At 41.3% G+C, this 14,820-nt stretch overlaps 1 protein-coding gene across 1 annotated transcript; it reads left to right on the top strand.

The window, feature by feature from the left end:
* The first annotated feature begins 5,179 nt into the window (after positions 1 to 5,179).
* Positions 5,180 to 8,525, top strand: INSM2 (INSM transcriptional repressor 2). The gene has a single exon (XM_040332701.1). It carries the CDS (start codon positions 5,212 to 5,214, stop codon positions 7,051 to 7,053), a length of 1,842 nt encoding a protein of 613 aa, XP_040188635.1. The 5' UTR covers positions 5,180 to 5,211; the 3' UTR covers positions 7,054 to 8,525.
* The last annotated feature ends 6,295 nt before the right edge of the window (positions 8,526 to 14,820 follow it).

Raw genomic sequence — 14,820 nt, forward strand, 5'->3', positions numbered from 1 at the left:
AAGGCTCACACAGCTGATCTGTGGGAAGTGGACCGGGAGATAACAGCTCCACAATCTGATGGGATAGGGTGGCTGCTCTCTACTCTTCCATGATGTCTGCCTCTGGAGGACATCCGACCTTGTTGGGGTTGTGCCACCTCATCACTTTCCTCCTCTGCTGTATCTGGCCCCCAAGTCGGGTCAGTGACCTCATCCTCATCACCCCGTCCATCCTCATAAACCCCAAGGCCAACTTGGCATTACGCTGTGGCTGGGGAAATGTGAATGACAATTTTTTGTTTCAGTGTTCTCCCCTCTATGTAGGCTCCCTCCCCTTTCTCTACCTCAGAACCAACATCAGAATCAAGCAATGTCTGTGCATCCTCAAGCAAGTGGCTGACACTGTGTTCAAATAATTCAGCTGACTCCTCCATGCATGATGCTGGGGCAATTACAGAATAAGTCTCTGACAACTGTGATGGACTGCACACTAGTGTCAGCTTGGGTCATAGCGAATGAAGAGGGGAAGCATCACTAAACAGAGACAAACGTGCTCTGCCTGAGGATGGACCACGTCCACCCGAAATTCTATGTCTAATCTTTATATGATGTTTCTTACTTTATCTTTTTAAAAAAATATCCTACAGTCAGTGGCGTATCTAGGGTATGGTAGCCATGGCAAGTGTCATAGGCGCCATGGGGAGGGGGCGGCAAAAAGCCACCCCCCTGCATGAAAAACCCCACCCGTCCTCCCACGGCCGCCTCCCGCATTAATGTAGCTCCCGGCGCCACGCCCTGCTGAAGCGCGGCACCGGCACAGCAATTGATAATATTTCTCTTTCTGCATGGGGAGGGGAGTGACAGGTGCACCCAAGACAGCCGATGACTGGCCAGACCGGATCCACATAGGGTAGTGGCTGCGTTTGATGGACACAGTGACTGCGCTTGATGGGCACAGTTGCTGCAATTGATGTTTTATTTATTTTTTTCAGTTTGTTTGCGCCCCCCCCCAAAAATTTCAGCCCCAGTGTCCCTCTCTGTCCCCGCCATGTCCCTGGTTATCTGAAAGATGGGTTTCAAATGTTTTGACAAGGATGCAGTTTCAGTGCTAGCCATAGGCACCATTTTCACTAGACTCTGCCTACAGTTGAATTTTCCATTTTCTAATTGACTCCAATATAACGTTATTTGCCATGCCAAATGGCTGCTTAGCAAATGATTATTTATTTATTTTGTTTCTGTTACTTATATAGTGCCGTCAATTTACACAGTGCCTAACATATACATTGTAAGCTCCTTAAAGGCAGGGACTCTTATTCATTCATATACACACTAGGGCCAATTTAGACAGGAACCAATTAACCTACCAGCATGGTAATGCCGTGGTTTTGAACCAGTGACCCTTTTGCTGCTTGGCGAAAGTGCTAACCACTACACCACTATGCTAAAAATGTTTAAGGCATCTCCAAATGCTACCGCTTTTAATATTTGTGACAGACCATCTTTCTAATTCTCATGCCTCTTCATATCAAATAAAAAATGTACTATTTGGTTGCGGCACTGTGATAGTTAAATGCTTATTTAACAATGATGATGAACGTTTGAGGTAACTAAAGTCCCATTTCTAAAAGAAACCATAATCTTCATTATCCCACTCATTAGTTAAGATAATAACTGCCAATACAAGAGCTCAGCAAGTGCACAATGGGTTGAGTGTTTTTGTCTTTAACCATAGAGTCTGTAGTTGATGTTACAGCACTGTTCAAATGAATAAGGGTTCCTTTTAGGGCTCTTTAACAACAGATGCAGTGATGTGCATTTTTAATGTAGCAAAAACACAGTACAAATGCATATGCAAGAAAAATTACTGGATTCCAATTATCTTAATTTACACCATAGCAGTGCTTTCATACGTGTTTAAAAATGCACCACAAATGTACAAAAACAAACGCAAGCAAACACACAACAAATGTGCATGAATGCATGTGAAATGCAACTTAGTAAAGAGAATGAATTTAAAGGGTCACTAAAGGAATTTATTTTTTTAGCTTAATAGCTTCCTTTACCTTACTGCAGTCGTGGTTTCATGTCCTCATTGTTCGTTTTTGCTCCGATGTTGCTGTAATCCTTTTCTGTTCTGAACACTTCCTGGTTGTCTGTTTCCTGATGAAAAAAGTCATGGGAGCTTTCTCTCTGTGGTCACTAATCAAGGAGGTGTGATTACGGTGTGTCTAAAACCGCTCAACACCAACAGTTTCGTTTTACAAACCATCACTGACCTGTATTGGCTCTGTGTCTCTGGACATCACAAAAGCAGGAAACAGCATGCAAAAACAAAACTGAAACTGTAGGTACATTATATGATTGATTTTTATCTATTTGTAATCATTTTTAAAAGGAATCAGTTAACTATTATGTCTCTATACCCTGTAAACAGTAATTTCAGCAAAACATTTTTTTTCCTTTACAACTCCTTTAAATCAATAAGAAGCGCTCAGTGAACACAGAGATTGTGGTGTAAATGATAAACTGCGCCAATGGAATAGACCGGCAACAGGGTGCCAGTACTCAATATATTGCCAAAGTATCTGAACCCCAAAATAAAAACTTAAATGTGGGTAGATAGAAAATATTAATAAAAACAATATAGTTCCAAATAACGATTAAGGGATCAAGGCGGACCCCACGAGCAGGATAAACAAACACCACCATGAGAATGACTTCTTGTGAGGAGACCACCACCTAATGGAAAGCCGCTTACCACAACCACAGGGTTAATAGGCCAATTGAAACTCCATCCACAGGATAAGGACACCGAGCCAAGAGGGATTCCAAGAACAGATAAGAAGGGTGCGATCGCTTACTCACAGATGAACAGGCCCTCGGTTCATGGATATGAAAGAAAACGGACCAATAGTGTAACTCCGTATAAAAAAAATTAAAAAAAGGACAAAAACGTACTTACAGCAAGTAGCGTGGTTAAAAACATGTATAAGTTGCCGGCTGGCACTATAGGAGCCCTTCCTCCAAACGTAACAACGCGGTGACGTCAGTGTGCGCTGTCCCAGACGCGTTTCGTCATCAAGTAGACGTTATCAATGATATTGTCTACTGATGACGAAACGCGTCTGGAACGGCGCACACTGACGTCACCGCATTGTTACGTTTGGAGGAAGGGCTCCTATAGTGCCGGCCGGCAACTTATACATGTTTTTAACCACGCTACTTGCTGTAAGTACGTTTTCGTCCTTATCTTTTGTACTATGTTATTTATGTTTATCTCATTTTATTGCTGCCTTTGATCTTTATTGATGTTATTTTTTATTTTTCGTTAGTGCAGTCTTTTTTCCTAATATTGTGGTGTAAATGAGACTTATGCCACGTACACACGATCGGGCTTTTGCCCGGCCAAATCACATGGGAAAAATATAGAACATGTTCTATCTTTTTTTTTTCTATATCTAAAGTCCGATGAAAAACTCTGATGGGGCAACAAACTATCGAAAAATTCTGATCATGTGTACGGGGCATTAGGCTAGGTGTACACTGTCACGGAATTGCTTGTAAATCAAATAAATCTTGAAAAAGGGTCGGAATTTTTTTCCCTGCATTTTCCACAGTTGCAGAAGCCCATTCAAATAAATTGCCTGCTGCGCCTGTGCAAACGTGAGCTGCACCACCTGCAACAGTGTGAGCCTAGCCTTACACCAGATGCAGTTGAATGTATTTTTAACCACTTCCCGACAGCCGTACGACTATATACGGCCGCAGGGTGGTTCTACTTCTCTGGGGCGCTGTCTTTTTACGGCCGCCCCTTTCCGTGTTTCCCGAGCGCGCAGCGGGGAACTTCTGTGCTGGCCATGTCCCTTGGACACAGCCAATCACAGATCGCCCTGAACGGCCAATCGGAGTGGCCGTTTGCTAGGCGATCTGTGCGGCCAATGAGAGATGATCTCATATGTAAACATATGAGATCATTTCTCATTGCCGGCTCTCTCAATGACAGCGTCATGTCAGGGAGAAAGGAGACGGATCTGTGTCTCTTGTACATAGGGACACAGATCGGTCACCTTCCCCAGTCACCCCCCTTCCCCCACAGTTAGAACACTATATAGGGTACACATTTAACCCCTTCTTCACCCCCTAGTGTTAACCCCTTCCCTGCCAGTCACATTTATACAGTAATTAGTGCATATTTGTAGCACTGATTGCAGTATAAATGTGAATGGTGCCAAAAATGTGTCAAAAGTGTCCGCCATAATGTTGCAGTTGCAATAAAAATCGCAGATCGCCACCATTACTAGTAAAAAAAAAATAAAAATTTTGGATTTTGTAGGCGCTATAACTTTTGCGCAAACCAGTCGCTTATTGCGATTTTTTTTTTACTAAAAATATGTAAAATACGTATCGGCCTAGACTGAGGATAAAAATTAAAAAAAATTGAGCCATTTATTATAGCAACAAGTAAAAAATATTTATTTTTTCAAAATTGTCGCTCTATATTTGTTTATAGCGCAAAAAATAAAAACCGCAGAGGTGATCAAATACCACCAAAAGAAAGCTCTATTTGTGGGAAAAAAAGGACATCATTTTTGTTTGGGAGCCACGTCGCACGACCGCGCATTTGTCAGTTAAAGCGACGCAGTGCCGAATCGCAAAAAGTCCTCTGGGCAGGAAGGGGGTTTAAGTGCCCAGTAAGGAAGTGGTTAAACGCAGTTCAAACACATATGAGAAAAAAACGAATTTAAATGCCAACAGCATACATGAACTAATACATTTTTTTCTACCGGAATGTAACTGAAAACACTGCAAAACACATGTAAATGCAACTCAGTAGAAACAAAAAGCATACTAATGCCAAATAATGCACTGAAACTGCATTAGAGTTGCACCATAAGTGCAAAGACCGAAGTGAACTCCGGATTGCAGTGTAAATGAGCCCCATAGGGACCAGCCTCAATCATCGGATATAAAGCTGGTCCCTTATCACACCTAGAAATGGGTTTATTGAACCATGGCATAGCATGCCCATTCTTTACACATAAGTGCCTATGACAGGACCACATTGATTTTGGCACTCAAGCCTCGCCCAGCAGCTTGGCTCTAACTCCTGATTGGCTGAAGGCTTATCGCTTAGAGGTGCATGGCTTGCTATAAATGCGGAGTGATGGGCGCTATGAAGACACAGCTGCCCCCCTCCCATCTGATGCCCGTGCCCCGCGCTGCTGCATAATGCCGAGGGGATTCCTAGTGAAGAGGAACAGGAAAGCATGCGGCTCATACAGGATCCCTTGTGAGGACAGCGGCTCAGCCCAAGATTTTGCCATCATCAACGTGCTGGCACCTTACAGCCCCATGGTGCCCACATGTTCAGAGGGGACTGATCGTGAGAAGCAACCACCTGCTGAAGATGCCCCCCAGCAAGTGCCCAGTGATGCCCCCCCTTTGAAAGCTGGAGGAGGCTTGGAGAATGCCTGGATCAGCCTTCCATACAGCCCTGTACAGCCTGTGGGGCTGGAGATGAAGAAGACTTTTTTTAAGCGATATCTCAGCTCTCCGGCGACAGCAGAATCCTTCCCTGTGAGCGCTGCCTTCTCCTCCATGGAGAAACTCATCTCCCAACACCACAACCCCTTCCTCACCCCCCAGGACACCAAGCTGCATGCCAAGGAAGCGCCCAGGTCCACCAAGGTCCCGTCCAAGAAGCACAAAGCCAGCAGGAAGCTCCACTTCACCGATGAGGTCACCACCTCCCCGGTGCTGGGCTTGAAGATCAAGGCGGAGGAGCCCTCTGTCACTGCCCGCTGCCCCCTGGGCAAGCGCCCACCACTGGGGGAGTTCATCTGCCAGCTGTGTAAGGAGCAGTACCCGGACCCCTTCGCTCTGGCTCAGCATAAGTGCTCCAGGATAGTGCGGGTGGAGTACAGGTGCCCGGAATGTGATAAGGTATTCAGCTGTCCGGCCAACCTGGCATCACATAGAAGGTGGCACAAGCCAAGGGCCATGGGGGGCGAAGTGGGGAAGAAAGTTCAGATGCCGCTGGAGGGGAAAGAGAACAGCAACGGGAGAGGAGCTGCGATCAGCCTGATTCAGCACCAGCAGAGTGTGGACAGCTCCAGGGGTCAGCAACACCAGAGTGTGGACAGCTCCAGGGGTCAGAATCACCAGAGTATGGACAGCTCCAGGGGTCAGCACCACCAGAGTATGGACAGTTCCAGGGTTCAGCACCACCAGAGTATGGACAGCTCCAGGGTTCAGCACCACCAGAGTATGGACAGCTCCAGGGTTCAGCACCACCAGAGTATGGACAGCTCCAGGGTTCAGCACCACCAGAGTGTGGACAGCTCCAGGGGTCAGAATCACCAGAGTGTGGACAGCTCCAGGGGTCAGAATCACCAGAGTATGGACAGCTCCAAGGTTCAGCACCACCAGAATGTGGACAGCTCCAGGGTTCAGCACCACCAAAGTATGGACAGTTCCAGGGTTCAGCACCACCAGAATATGGACAGCTCCAGGGTTCAGAATCACCAGAGTATGGACAGCTCCAGGGGTCAGAACCACCAGAGTATGGACAGCTCCAGAGGTCACAACCACCAGAATGTGGACAGCTCCCTAACCACTACGCTCCTGCGCACCCCGAGCCGGGAGGACAGCCACCCTCCGGGCTCACAGCCCACACCTGAGGAAAGCAACGAGGAGGAGGCTTTTCACTGCCCTTACTGTCACAAGAGATTCCGGAGACATGCCTACCTCCGCAAACACCTTATCACCCACCAGCCCTACAGCCCCATAGACAGGGGGCAGCTCACCTACCCCTGTGCCCTTTGTGGGGTTCACTTCCCTTCCATGGACATCAGAGACAAGCACAGGTTATGGCATGCGGTGAGAGAAGAGCTGCTGCTTCCCCTAGAAGAAGCTCTGGTGGCTGAAGGTGGTCAGCAGATCTTCCCCTGTGAACTTTGCCCCACTGCCTTCTTCAGCTCCCCTGGACTGACCCTACACATAAGCAAGTGTCATTCTGCAGAGAGCAGGCAGGACCGGTCAGCACCAATCCCACTGGGACCTGGCTGCTGAGAGGTCCTCTGAAAGTGTATGTATGGCCAAAAGTTTTTTTTTTTCAAAGCCGAACTCCCAAAAAGTCCTTCCTTGCAGTGGGACTGCCCTCACAATGCAAGGGGTTAACTGCACCTTTATGTCTAGGGGACCAGGTAAAGCACTTACCTGATCTTCTGCTCCTGTAGGCTCCAGAAGCCTCCTTTCTGAACTTCGGCAGTCTAAGATCCTCCATCAAGATTGATACAGGGATCATAGCCCTGCCCCAGGTGCGAATATGTCAGGGTATAGTCCACATTGTTTAGGGGGGGGGGGGGTTCATGGACAGCGGATAAGGTAAGTAAAAGTGTTATTAGTTTCCCATACATGAGAAAGTGACCTCTGCAGTTCAGGCGCAGCTCCAATGCAAGGGGGATCTTTACTTTACCCAGCCCAGTTGGGCATTACGTTTCAGATACAGAAGGTAACATCCCTTTTTTTTTTTTGCGATATATAAAAAGTAAAAATCTCCCCAGCATGAGGTACACAGGCAGCAAAAAAAACAACCTGACAAGGGTTCCAATCCTTACTCAATTTATCCAAAAGTTTTGGCTGTACATATACACTATTGCATTTATTTTATGTACAAATATGCTAAGAACATCAACAAATCTGTAAGTAGGAGCCGTCATATAAATACAAGACCTGATGTAGTATGTTATTTCTTTGAATTAATTGTTTGCAGCCATGTTTTCATCTTTATTAGGCTGACAAAAGGCTGCCTGTAGCGGATTTAAATGGGGCAGGAAGCTAACAGAGGAAAGGGGTATACCTTCCACGAGAGTCACAAATGAAAGGGCATTTAGGACCCGAAACGATGCTGTATGTGTTCATAAAAATGTTACTTGTTTATTATTTTTTAATATTTTTTTTGTAATTTGGGTTTTTGTGTTTACTGGTCTTGTAAAGATTACGTAACCTAAGAACACACCTGCCTAAAGGACATTCATTCTTTTGAAACATTCCTGTTCAGCCAGTTTGCTTTAGCCTTTCATTTTTGACAACCTGTCGCTTTTCCAAAACATTTTTGTCTAATTTTAATATTTCACACTCTGGACATTCTAAAGATTATGTGAAAGTCCCTTTTTCTTTGGATTAAAGTATTATTATCCAAAGTCCCAATGTGTATGTTACTGAGTTAACAGTTTGCCAAAACTTTTCTACCTTACTTCAAAGGAAATAAACCAAAGTTTCTGTATGCAGTTTGTGTTTCTTTGTGACAAAGTTTAGTAGTTTCATAATTTTGTAATGTTTTCAATGAGAAAAGCTTTAAGAGTTGTTAAACATGGTAGAGCGGACTTTGTCAATCTAGGTACTCCGATTTACAATACAAAATATTTATGTACCATCTTGCCATGATGAAGTATCCTAGAAGTAGATGTATATGTTTACAAAATAAATACTTTTCATAAAAAAAATTCCATTACATGGCAATAAAAGCCTTTGTAATTTTATGGTGTTTATTTCTCTTTTTTGTTTTGGTTGAAATTGTAACACCTTATGTTATTCTTTTGCCAAGTTTCACCCAGCCCCTATATGTACAAACTCTAAACTGTATCTTAGCCTAACAAGAAAATATAATTTACCAGTTTTTAGATATGGTAGCTCCCTCATTATACTGTATTTATGGAGGAGATGCTTTGTAACCATAGACTGCTCTTGATTTGTATTATATACACCCAAACATTTTCAACAGGATAGACAGAAATGTAAGGTATGCAGACAATGTATTTATTTATTTTGCCCGAAAAAAATTAATTCCCTAACCAAATCTAAGGATGGGTAAGCTGCAATATATTAACTATTTGTTCTTAGGTTTATATATATATATATATATATATATATATATATATATATATATATATATATATATATATATATATATATATAAACCTAAGAACAAATAGTTAATATATTGCAGCTTACCCATCCTTAGATTTGGTTAGGGAATTATCTCCATCTATCTATCCATCCATCTATATATCATATAGATATATATATATATATATAATCTAATCTAATCTATATCTATCTATATGATATATAGATGGATGGATAGATAGATAGAGAGAGATATATATATATATATAGATATATATATATATATATATATATAATCTAATCTAATCTATCTATCATATAGATATATAGAAATATATATATATATATATATATATATAAAATCTATCTATATCTATCTATATATCTATCTATATCTATATATCAAGGGTCTCAAACTGGTGGCCCTCCAGCTGTTGTAAAACTACAAGTCCCATCATGCCTCTGCCTGTGGGAGTCATGCTGGTAACTGTCATTCTTGCAATGCCTCATTGGACTTGTAGTTTTGCAACAGCTGGAGGGCAGCCAGTTTGAGACGCCTGCTATATATCTATCTCTCTATCTCTATCTCTATTTTATATCTATCTATCTATCTATTTATCTATCTATTTATCAAAAGGAACAATACAGTTTTTCATATGTTTTAGCCTTTGATAACACATTCTCCAAATTTCTAGAAGTATTGATTTAAAGTAAATTGTGTGATGTGGGGGAAGTGGCGCTGTCTGTGCTCCTCCCTATAGATTATAGAGGAAAATGGGAATTTATCTTCCCTTCTCCCATTTTCCCCTACAATCTATAGGGAGGAGCACAGACAGCGCCACTACCCCCACATCACACAATTTACATCCTATAGTACCCCTATTTGGGGGTATCTATTAGGGGGGGGGGGCTGCAGTCTATCATACCTACTGTTATTTTTCCTAAGCGCAGGGATTACCCATACTTTATTAATTTAACTAGCTGAATACCCGGCGTTGCCCGGTCTTCCTATCTTAACCTTTTGGGGAGGAAAATCATAGTAATATAAATATACCCATCTTTTATATAAGGGTGTAGGTAAGGGTTAATTTAACTGTCATATATTTTTATTTGGCATATAAGTAATATGTGTACCAGGTATTATTGAAATATCTCCAGGCGTACAGAAGTTATGTGGGAACATACATTTCCCATTGATTTGCATGGGACTTTAAACAAAAACCCCGACCCTCACAAATGGGGGTAGTTAAGGGATAAATGAACTATCCTATAGTTTAAGTGGACATATAAGTAACATGTGACCAAGTGTTATCGAAATATGTACAGCCGTTTGGAAGTTATGAAGTAACATGTATTTCCCATAGAGTTGAATGGGACTTTAAAGAAAAACCCCGACCATGGCAAATGGGGGTGGGTAAGGGTTAAACCACCTATCCTATGTTTGTTGCTGACATATAAGTAACATGTGTGCCAAGTTTCATGTTAATATCTTTAGCCGTTTGGACGTGATGCTGGAACATACATACATACATACATACATACACACACACACACGTTGAGTTTTATATATATAGAAGTAACCTGCCACAGAGAAGTATAGTTTCTGCCATTACTGAACCCCATTTGAAAATGACAGTTGCCGCAAATAAATATGAAAAAAAAAAAAGAAAATGACAGTTGCCTGGCTGTTATGTTAATCAGCTTGCTTTAATACATTGGGGTTGATTTACTAAAGCAAAATCCACTTTGTACTACAAGTGCACTTGAAAAGTGCACTTGTAAGTGCAGTTGCTGTAGATCGCTGTAGATCTGAGGGGAATCTCTGAAATGAGGGGAAGCTCTGCTGATTTTATCATCCAATCATGTGCAAGCTAAAATGCTGTTTTTTATTTACCTTGCATGTCCCCTTCAGATCTACAGCGACTGCACTTCCAAGTGCACTTGTAGTGCAAAGTGGATTTTTCTGTCACTGTCTTTGAAGAAGTATGCAGATAAGAGAAGTCAGAACAAGTAGGAGTCACACATTTTGAATATAGAGTTATTATACTAGATTTAAAATTTTTTTTAAAGGGAGTAGGCACCCACTATTAATTTTTTTTTTTGATAAGTCAGAAGTCTTGTCTGGATCAATCATGTAAAAGCATTGGATCAAGAACACACAATAGCCAGAAAACTATCATTTTCAAGAGTACAGCAATAGCAGTCCCAATGTTTGTGTCATAACAGGCCTCCTTTGAGCAGTATGTTTTATACTTCCATCTAGGACACAACCTTCCACTGTGATCGTGGAAGAGTAATGGATGGATCACTTTATCAAAGCACAACATGAACTTTTTTTTTTTTTTCACAGAATCCACTTACAGATGCACATTTAATTAGAAGGATTTGCTAGTGGGAAAATGTGTACAAATGGATTATCTCGCATAGACAAAACTTTACTATATACTCAAACCTACTGTTGTCAGGTGAGTGAGGTTTAGTGTTGATTAAAATACAGCAGATGAGGGTGTATTAAAAATGCTAAGTAGATAAAAACATCTTTTAAAAAGTTTATCATAGCTCTTTTAAAAATGCAAGATATTAATGGGATTATATGTAACCTACTTTTAGATGCTTTACGTTTTTTTTTTACTTTGCAATCTTTTCATTTTTGATTCAAAACAGATCCATTATCCTCGCCTAGGAAAAAAACAAAGTGTAGTTACTTTTAATGACCAATCAAAAACTCAAAAGGTGTACTTTCACAGATTGGAATTCAGTAAACTGGTTATTTTAGATTATTGCACTTTTCAAACAAAAAAGGTGCTTACAGCCAATGGTAATAATAATAGTTAGAAGTATAACACTCCAATGTTTTTTTGTGCTTTTGTTCAGCAAAATATAAAAGAACAATGGAGACATTGCTGTCATGCAACTTTGGGGTCCTGAATTCTGAATCCACCAATGTAGACCTTATACATTTTGTGTGTGGTTGTATAAAAAGTGTTGTGAACACAAATAATTCATTATCATTTGCATAGCCCGGTGGAATATTTTAATGCTGTCTCTGGAGAATTTGATCAGTGAACAGGTTGCAAACAACATGATTTCAGCTTACTAGTCATTGGTTACATTTTCACTGCTAGAGCAACTTTCTTCATTTTTTGCACACATGTTAAATTGCACAAAAAACCCCCCCAAAAAAACGTATATATTTTCTAAAAGCAGATCTATAGAATAAAAACATGGTAGATGCAGTTTTTTTCATGTTGCACAATATTATTACAACCGTTTATCATCAGTAAAATCATTTTCAGTAAAAATACATAATACTATTGGTCACACTTTAAAACCCTTGGCAACTCTGATGAGGTAACTGTAAATAATAGCCTTAAAATGTGCCATGCAATCATTATTTATATATCAATGGGCATCATACATCCATATGTATTTGCTGGGGCGGGGGGGGGGGGGGGGGCTTTTAAGATTTTTTTAAAGTAAATTTTATTACATATATATATTTTTTTAACTCTTTTCCAAAAAAAATAATAATATTAATATTATTGCTATCACAAGGGGGCTGACAAGTGGGCAGCAAGGAGCAGTGCAGTATCTGGGTTATATAAGCTGGCCCTGTAAAAAGTAAATTAACACAATGTTTGTTTATATCCCGAATAAAAGACCGTTCTCTTTGGAATAGTGAATAGTCAATGTGTTTAGTAAATGATGAAGCTGTGTTCACTGAAATCAACCAATCCAATTCTAGCACAAATCCGGTTCTTTTTTCTTACACATGATTGGGTATTCAAAGTGGACACAGATTGAACTTTTTTACTATCATTATTTTAAAGCTGAACTGTAATCAATGACATGGGAGCCTACCTCTTCTATGACTTCCAGCAATCTTTAAATAGGTTGTCCATAACTATGTAAACATACTGCATTAAAGATCATTAGTCAAGCATATGCTTAAGCACCACTACTTGCTCCTTGTAGATAAATAAAGTCTGAAAAAAAAAGTCAGTCTTTACCTGTATACTTGTTATGAGTCACTTACTGAATGTACTGAGGATAAACAGCAGGAAAGCCAGGCAACTAGCATTTTCAGAAGAGATCTATAGTGGTAGCCTCTAGATTTCTCTCATAATTGGTTTATTTTAATAGTGTGAAAAGCTTTTTGTTTTGGATAAGATAAAAAAGGGTTATCAACCCTGTCAGCCTTATATTCCAGTTTGTGTCTCAATTGGGGGAGATGCATCCTCCCTGTTTTTCCTTGTGACTGTTAAAAATGAGGGAAAGTCCAAAAATGTTGAGTTGTCACTGAAAAAGGAATAGCGAGGAAATCTTCCAGTTGGTACACCTGTAGCTGTCCAAGAAGATTTTCTTTCCACTTCTTGATGTGTTCAGGAAGTGTAGGTAAATCTCCCCCGTAGGACAGAACCCCCCCCCCCCCCCCCAAAAAAAAAACACTTCCTTCTCTGTTCAAATACAAAATTGTTTGGCTTTAGATATACAGTACTTTTTTTATTAACTTGGTGTAGTACTCCAGCCAGTTTGAATTGTACGTACACATTGCTCAATAACTGAGGGTGCTGTAAAAATCTGTTATTCATGATATTAGAGGAACCTGTACAATGATAGCCAAGCTAATCGGTTTTTGGACTTATCTAATTACATATACAATTAATATAATAAACAGGTCAACTACTTTTTAAGAATGCTGCAGGCTATAAGAAACATTCACAAATACATCACTCTGAATAAAGCTAGCCATACAAAATTATATTAATAATGAACTCTAGGGAGACACATACAGTATAAGGGAGCTGTTTTAAATGCCAAATGATTTGTAAATGTGTCCAATCAATCCTGAGCCTAAAGCCTGACATTGCTAAATAGGTTCAATAAATCCTGTCCGACATTCTGCCCATGTGTAAGGCACTACAGAAGTCAGTCTGTCATTTTTGCCCAACTAAATTTATAGTTACAGTGTTGTCTACGTACTGGAGATGTAGTTCTCCAAGCTAGGAGAATCTGAAGAAATTAAAATAATTTTAGTCTTAAAGGATATGTAAAGGTTCTTTTTAAAAAAAAAACACAAAAAAGGCACGTCATACTTACCTCCTCTGTGCACTTGGTTTTGCACAGAGTGGCCCTGATCCTCCTCTTCTTGGGTCCCTCAGTGGGGCTCCTAGCTCCTCCTCTTCTTGAGTGCCCCGTTGGAGAGCCGCTCTCCCTCAGGGCACTCATGCAGGCGTGCTTCCGTGTCCTGCTGCTGCATCCATTGACACAGACAACAGGACTCGGCCCCGGCTCCCACGTTATAGAATTTGATTAACAGCGGGAGCCAATGGCTGCGCTGCTATCAATCTATCAGGACCCAAGACACCGGCTGGAGCTGGTGTGCTCGTCCCTGTCACTGGACAGGGACGAGCACACCAGAACAGGTTCAGGTAAGTAAAAGGGGGGCTCTGGGGGGGGGGGGGGGCTGCTGCATTACAGGAAAGTTTTTCACCTTAATGCACAGAATGCATTAACAGTATGTAGTTTACCGGGCGCTCGGATTTGGCATATCTTGGATTGGATGAATAGTTTGTTGAGCTGGGGATGACCCAAGTGGCTGAGGAATTGGTGCGGGAAGGAGGGTTTCGGGTCATGGAAAACTGGGCTGACTTTTCAGTTGGTTATCGGCTCTAGAGTAGGGACAGACTGCACTGCACTGGAGGGTGCGGCTCTGTTGGGGGGGAGGGGGGAAAGGATGGCAAAAATATCTGCGTGGCCTTTAACCGTATAAGCCCCCTTAATGACTGTCATTTTTTTTGAGATACAGCAATGCATTGTTTTAACTTTCAATTGTGCGGTCATGCAACGCTGTACCCAAACTAAATTGACATGCTTTTCTGTTTTTTTACCACAAATAGAGCTTTCTGTTGGAGGTATCTGATCACC

Source organism: Rana temporaria, chromosome 13 (genome assembly GCF_905171775.1).
Source record: "Rana temporaria chromosome 13, aRanTem1.1, whole genome shotgun sequence".
Lineage (NCBI taxonomy): Eukaryota > Metazoa > Chordata > Amphibia > Anura > Ranidae > Rana > Rana temporaria.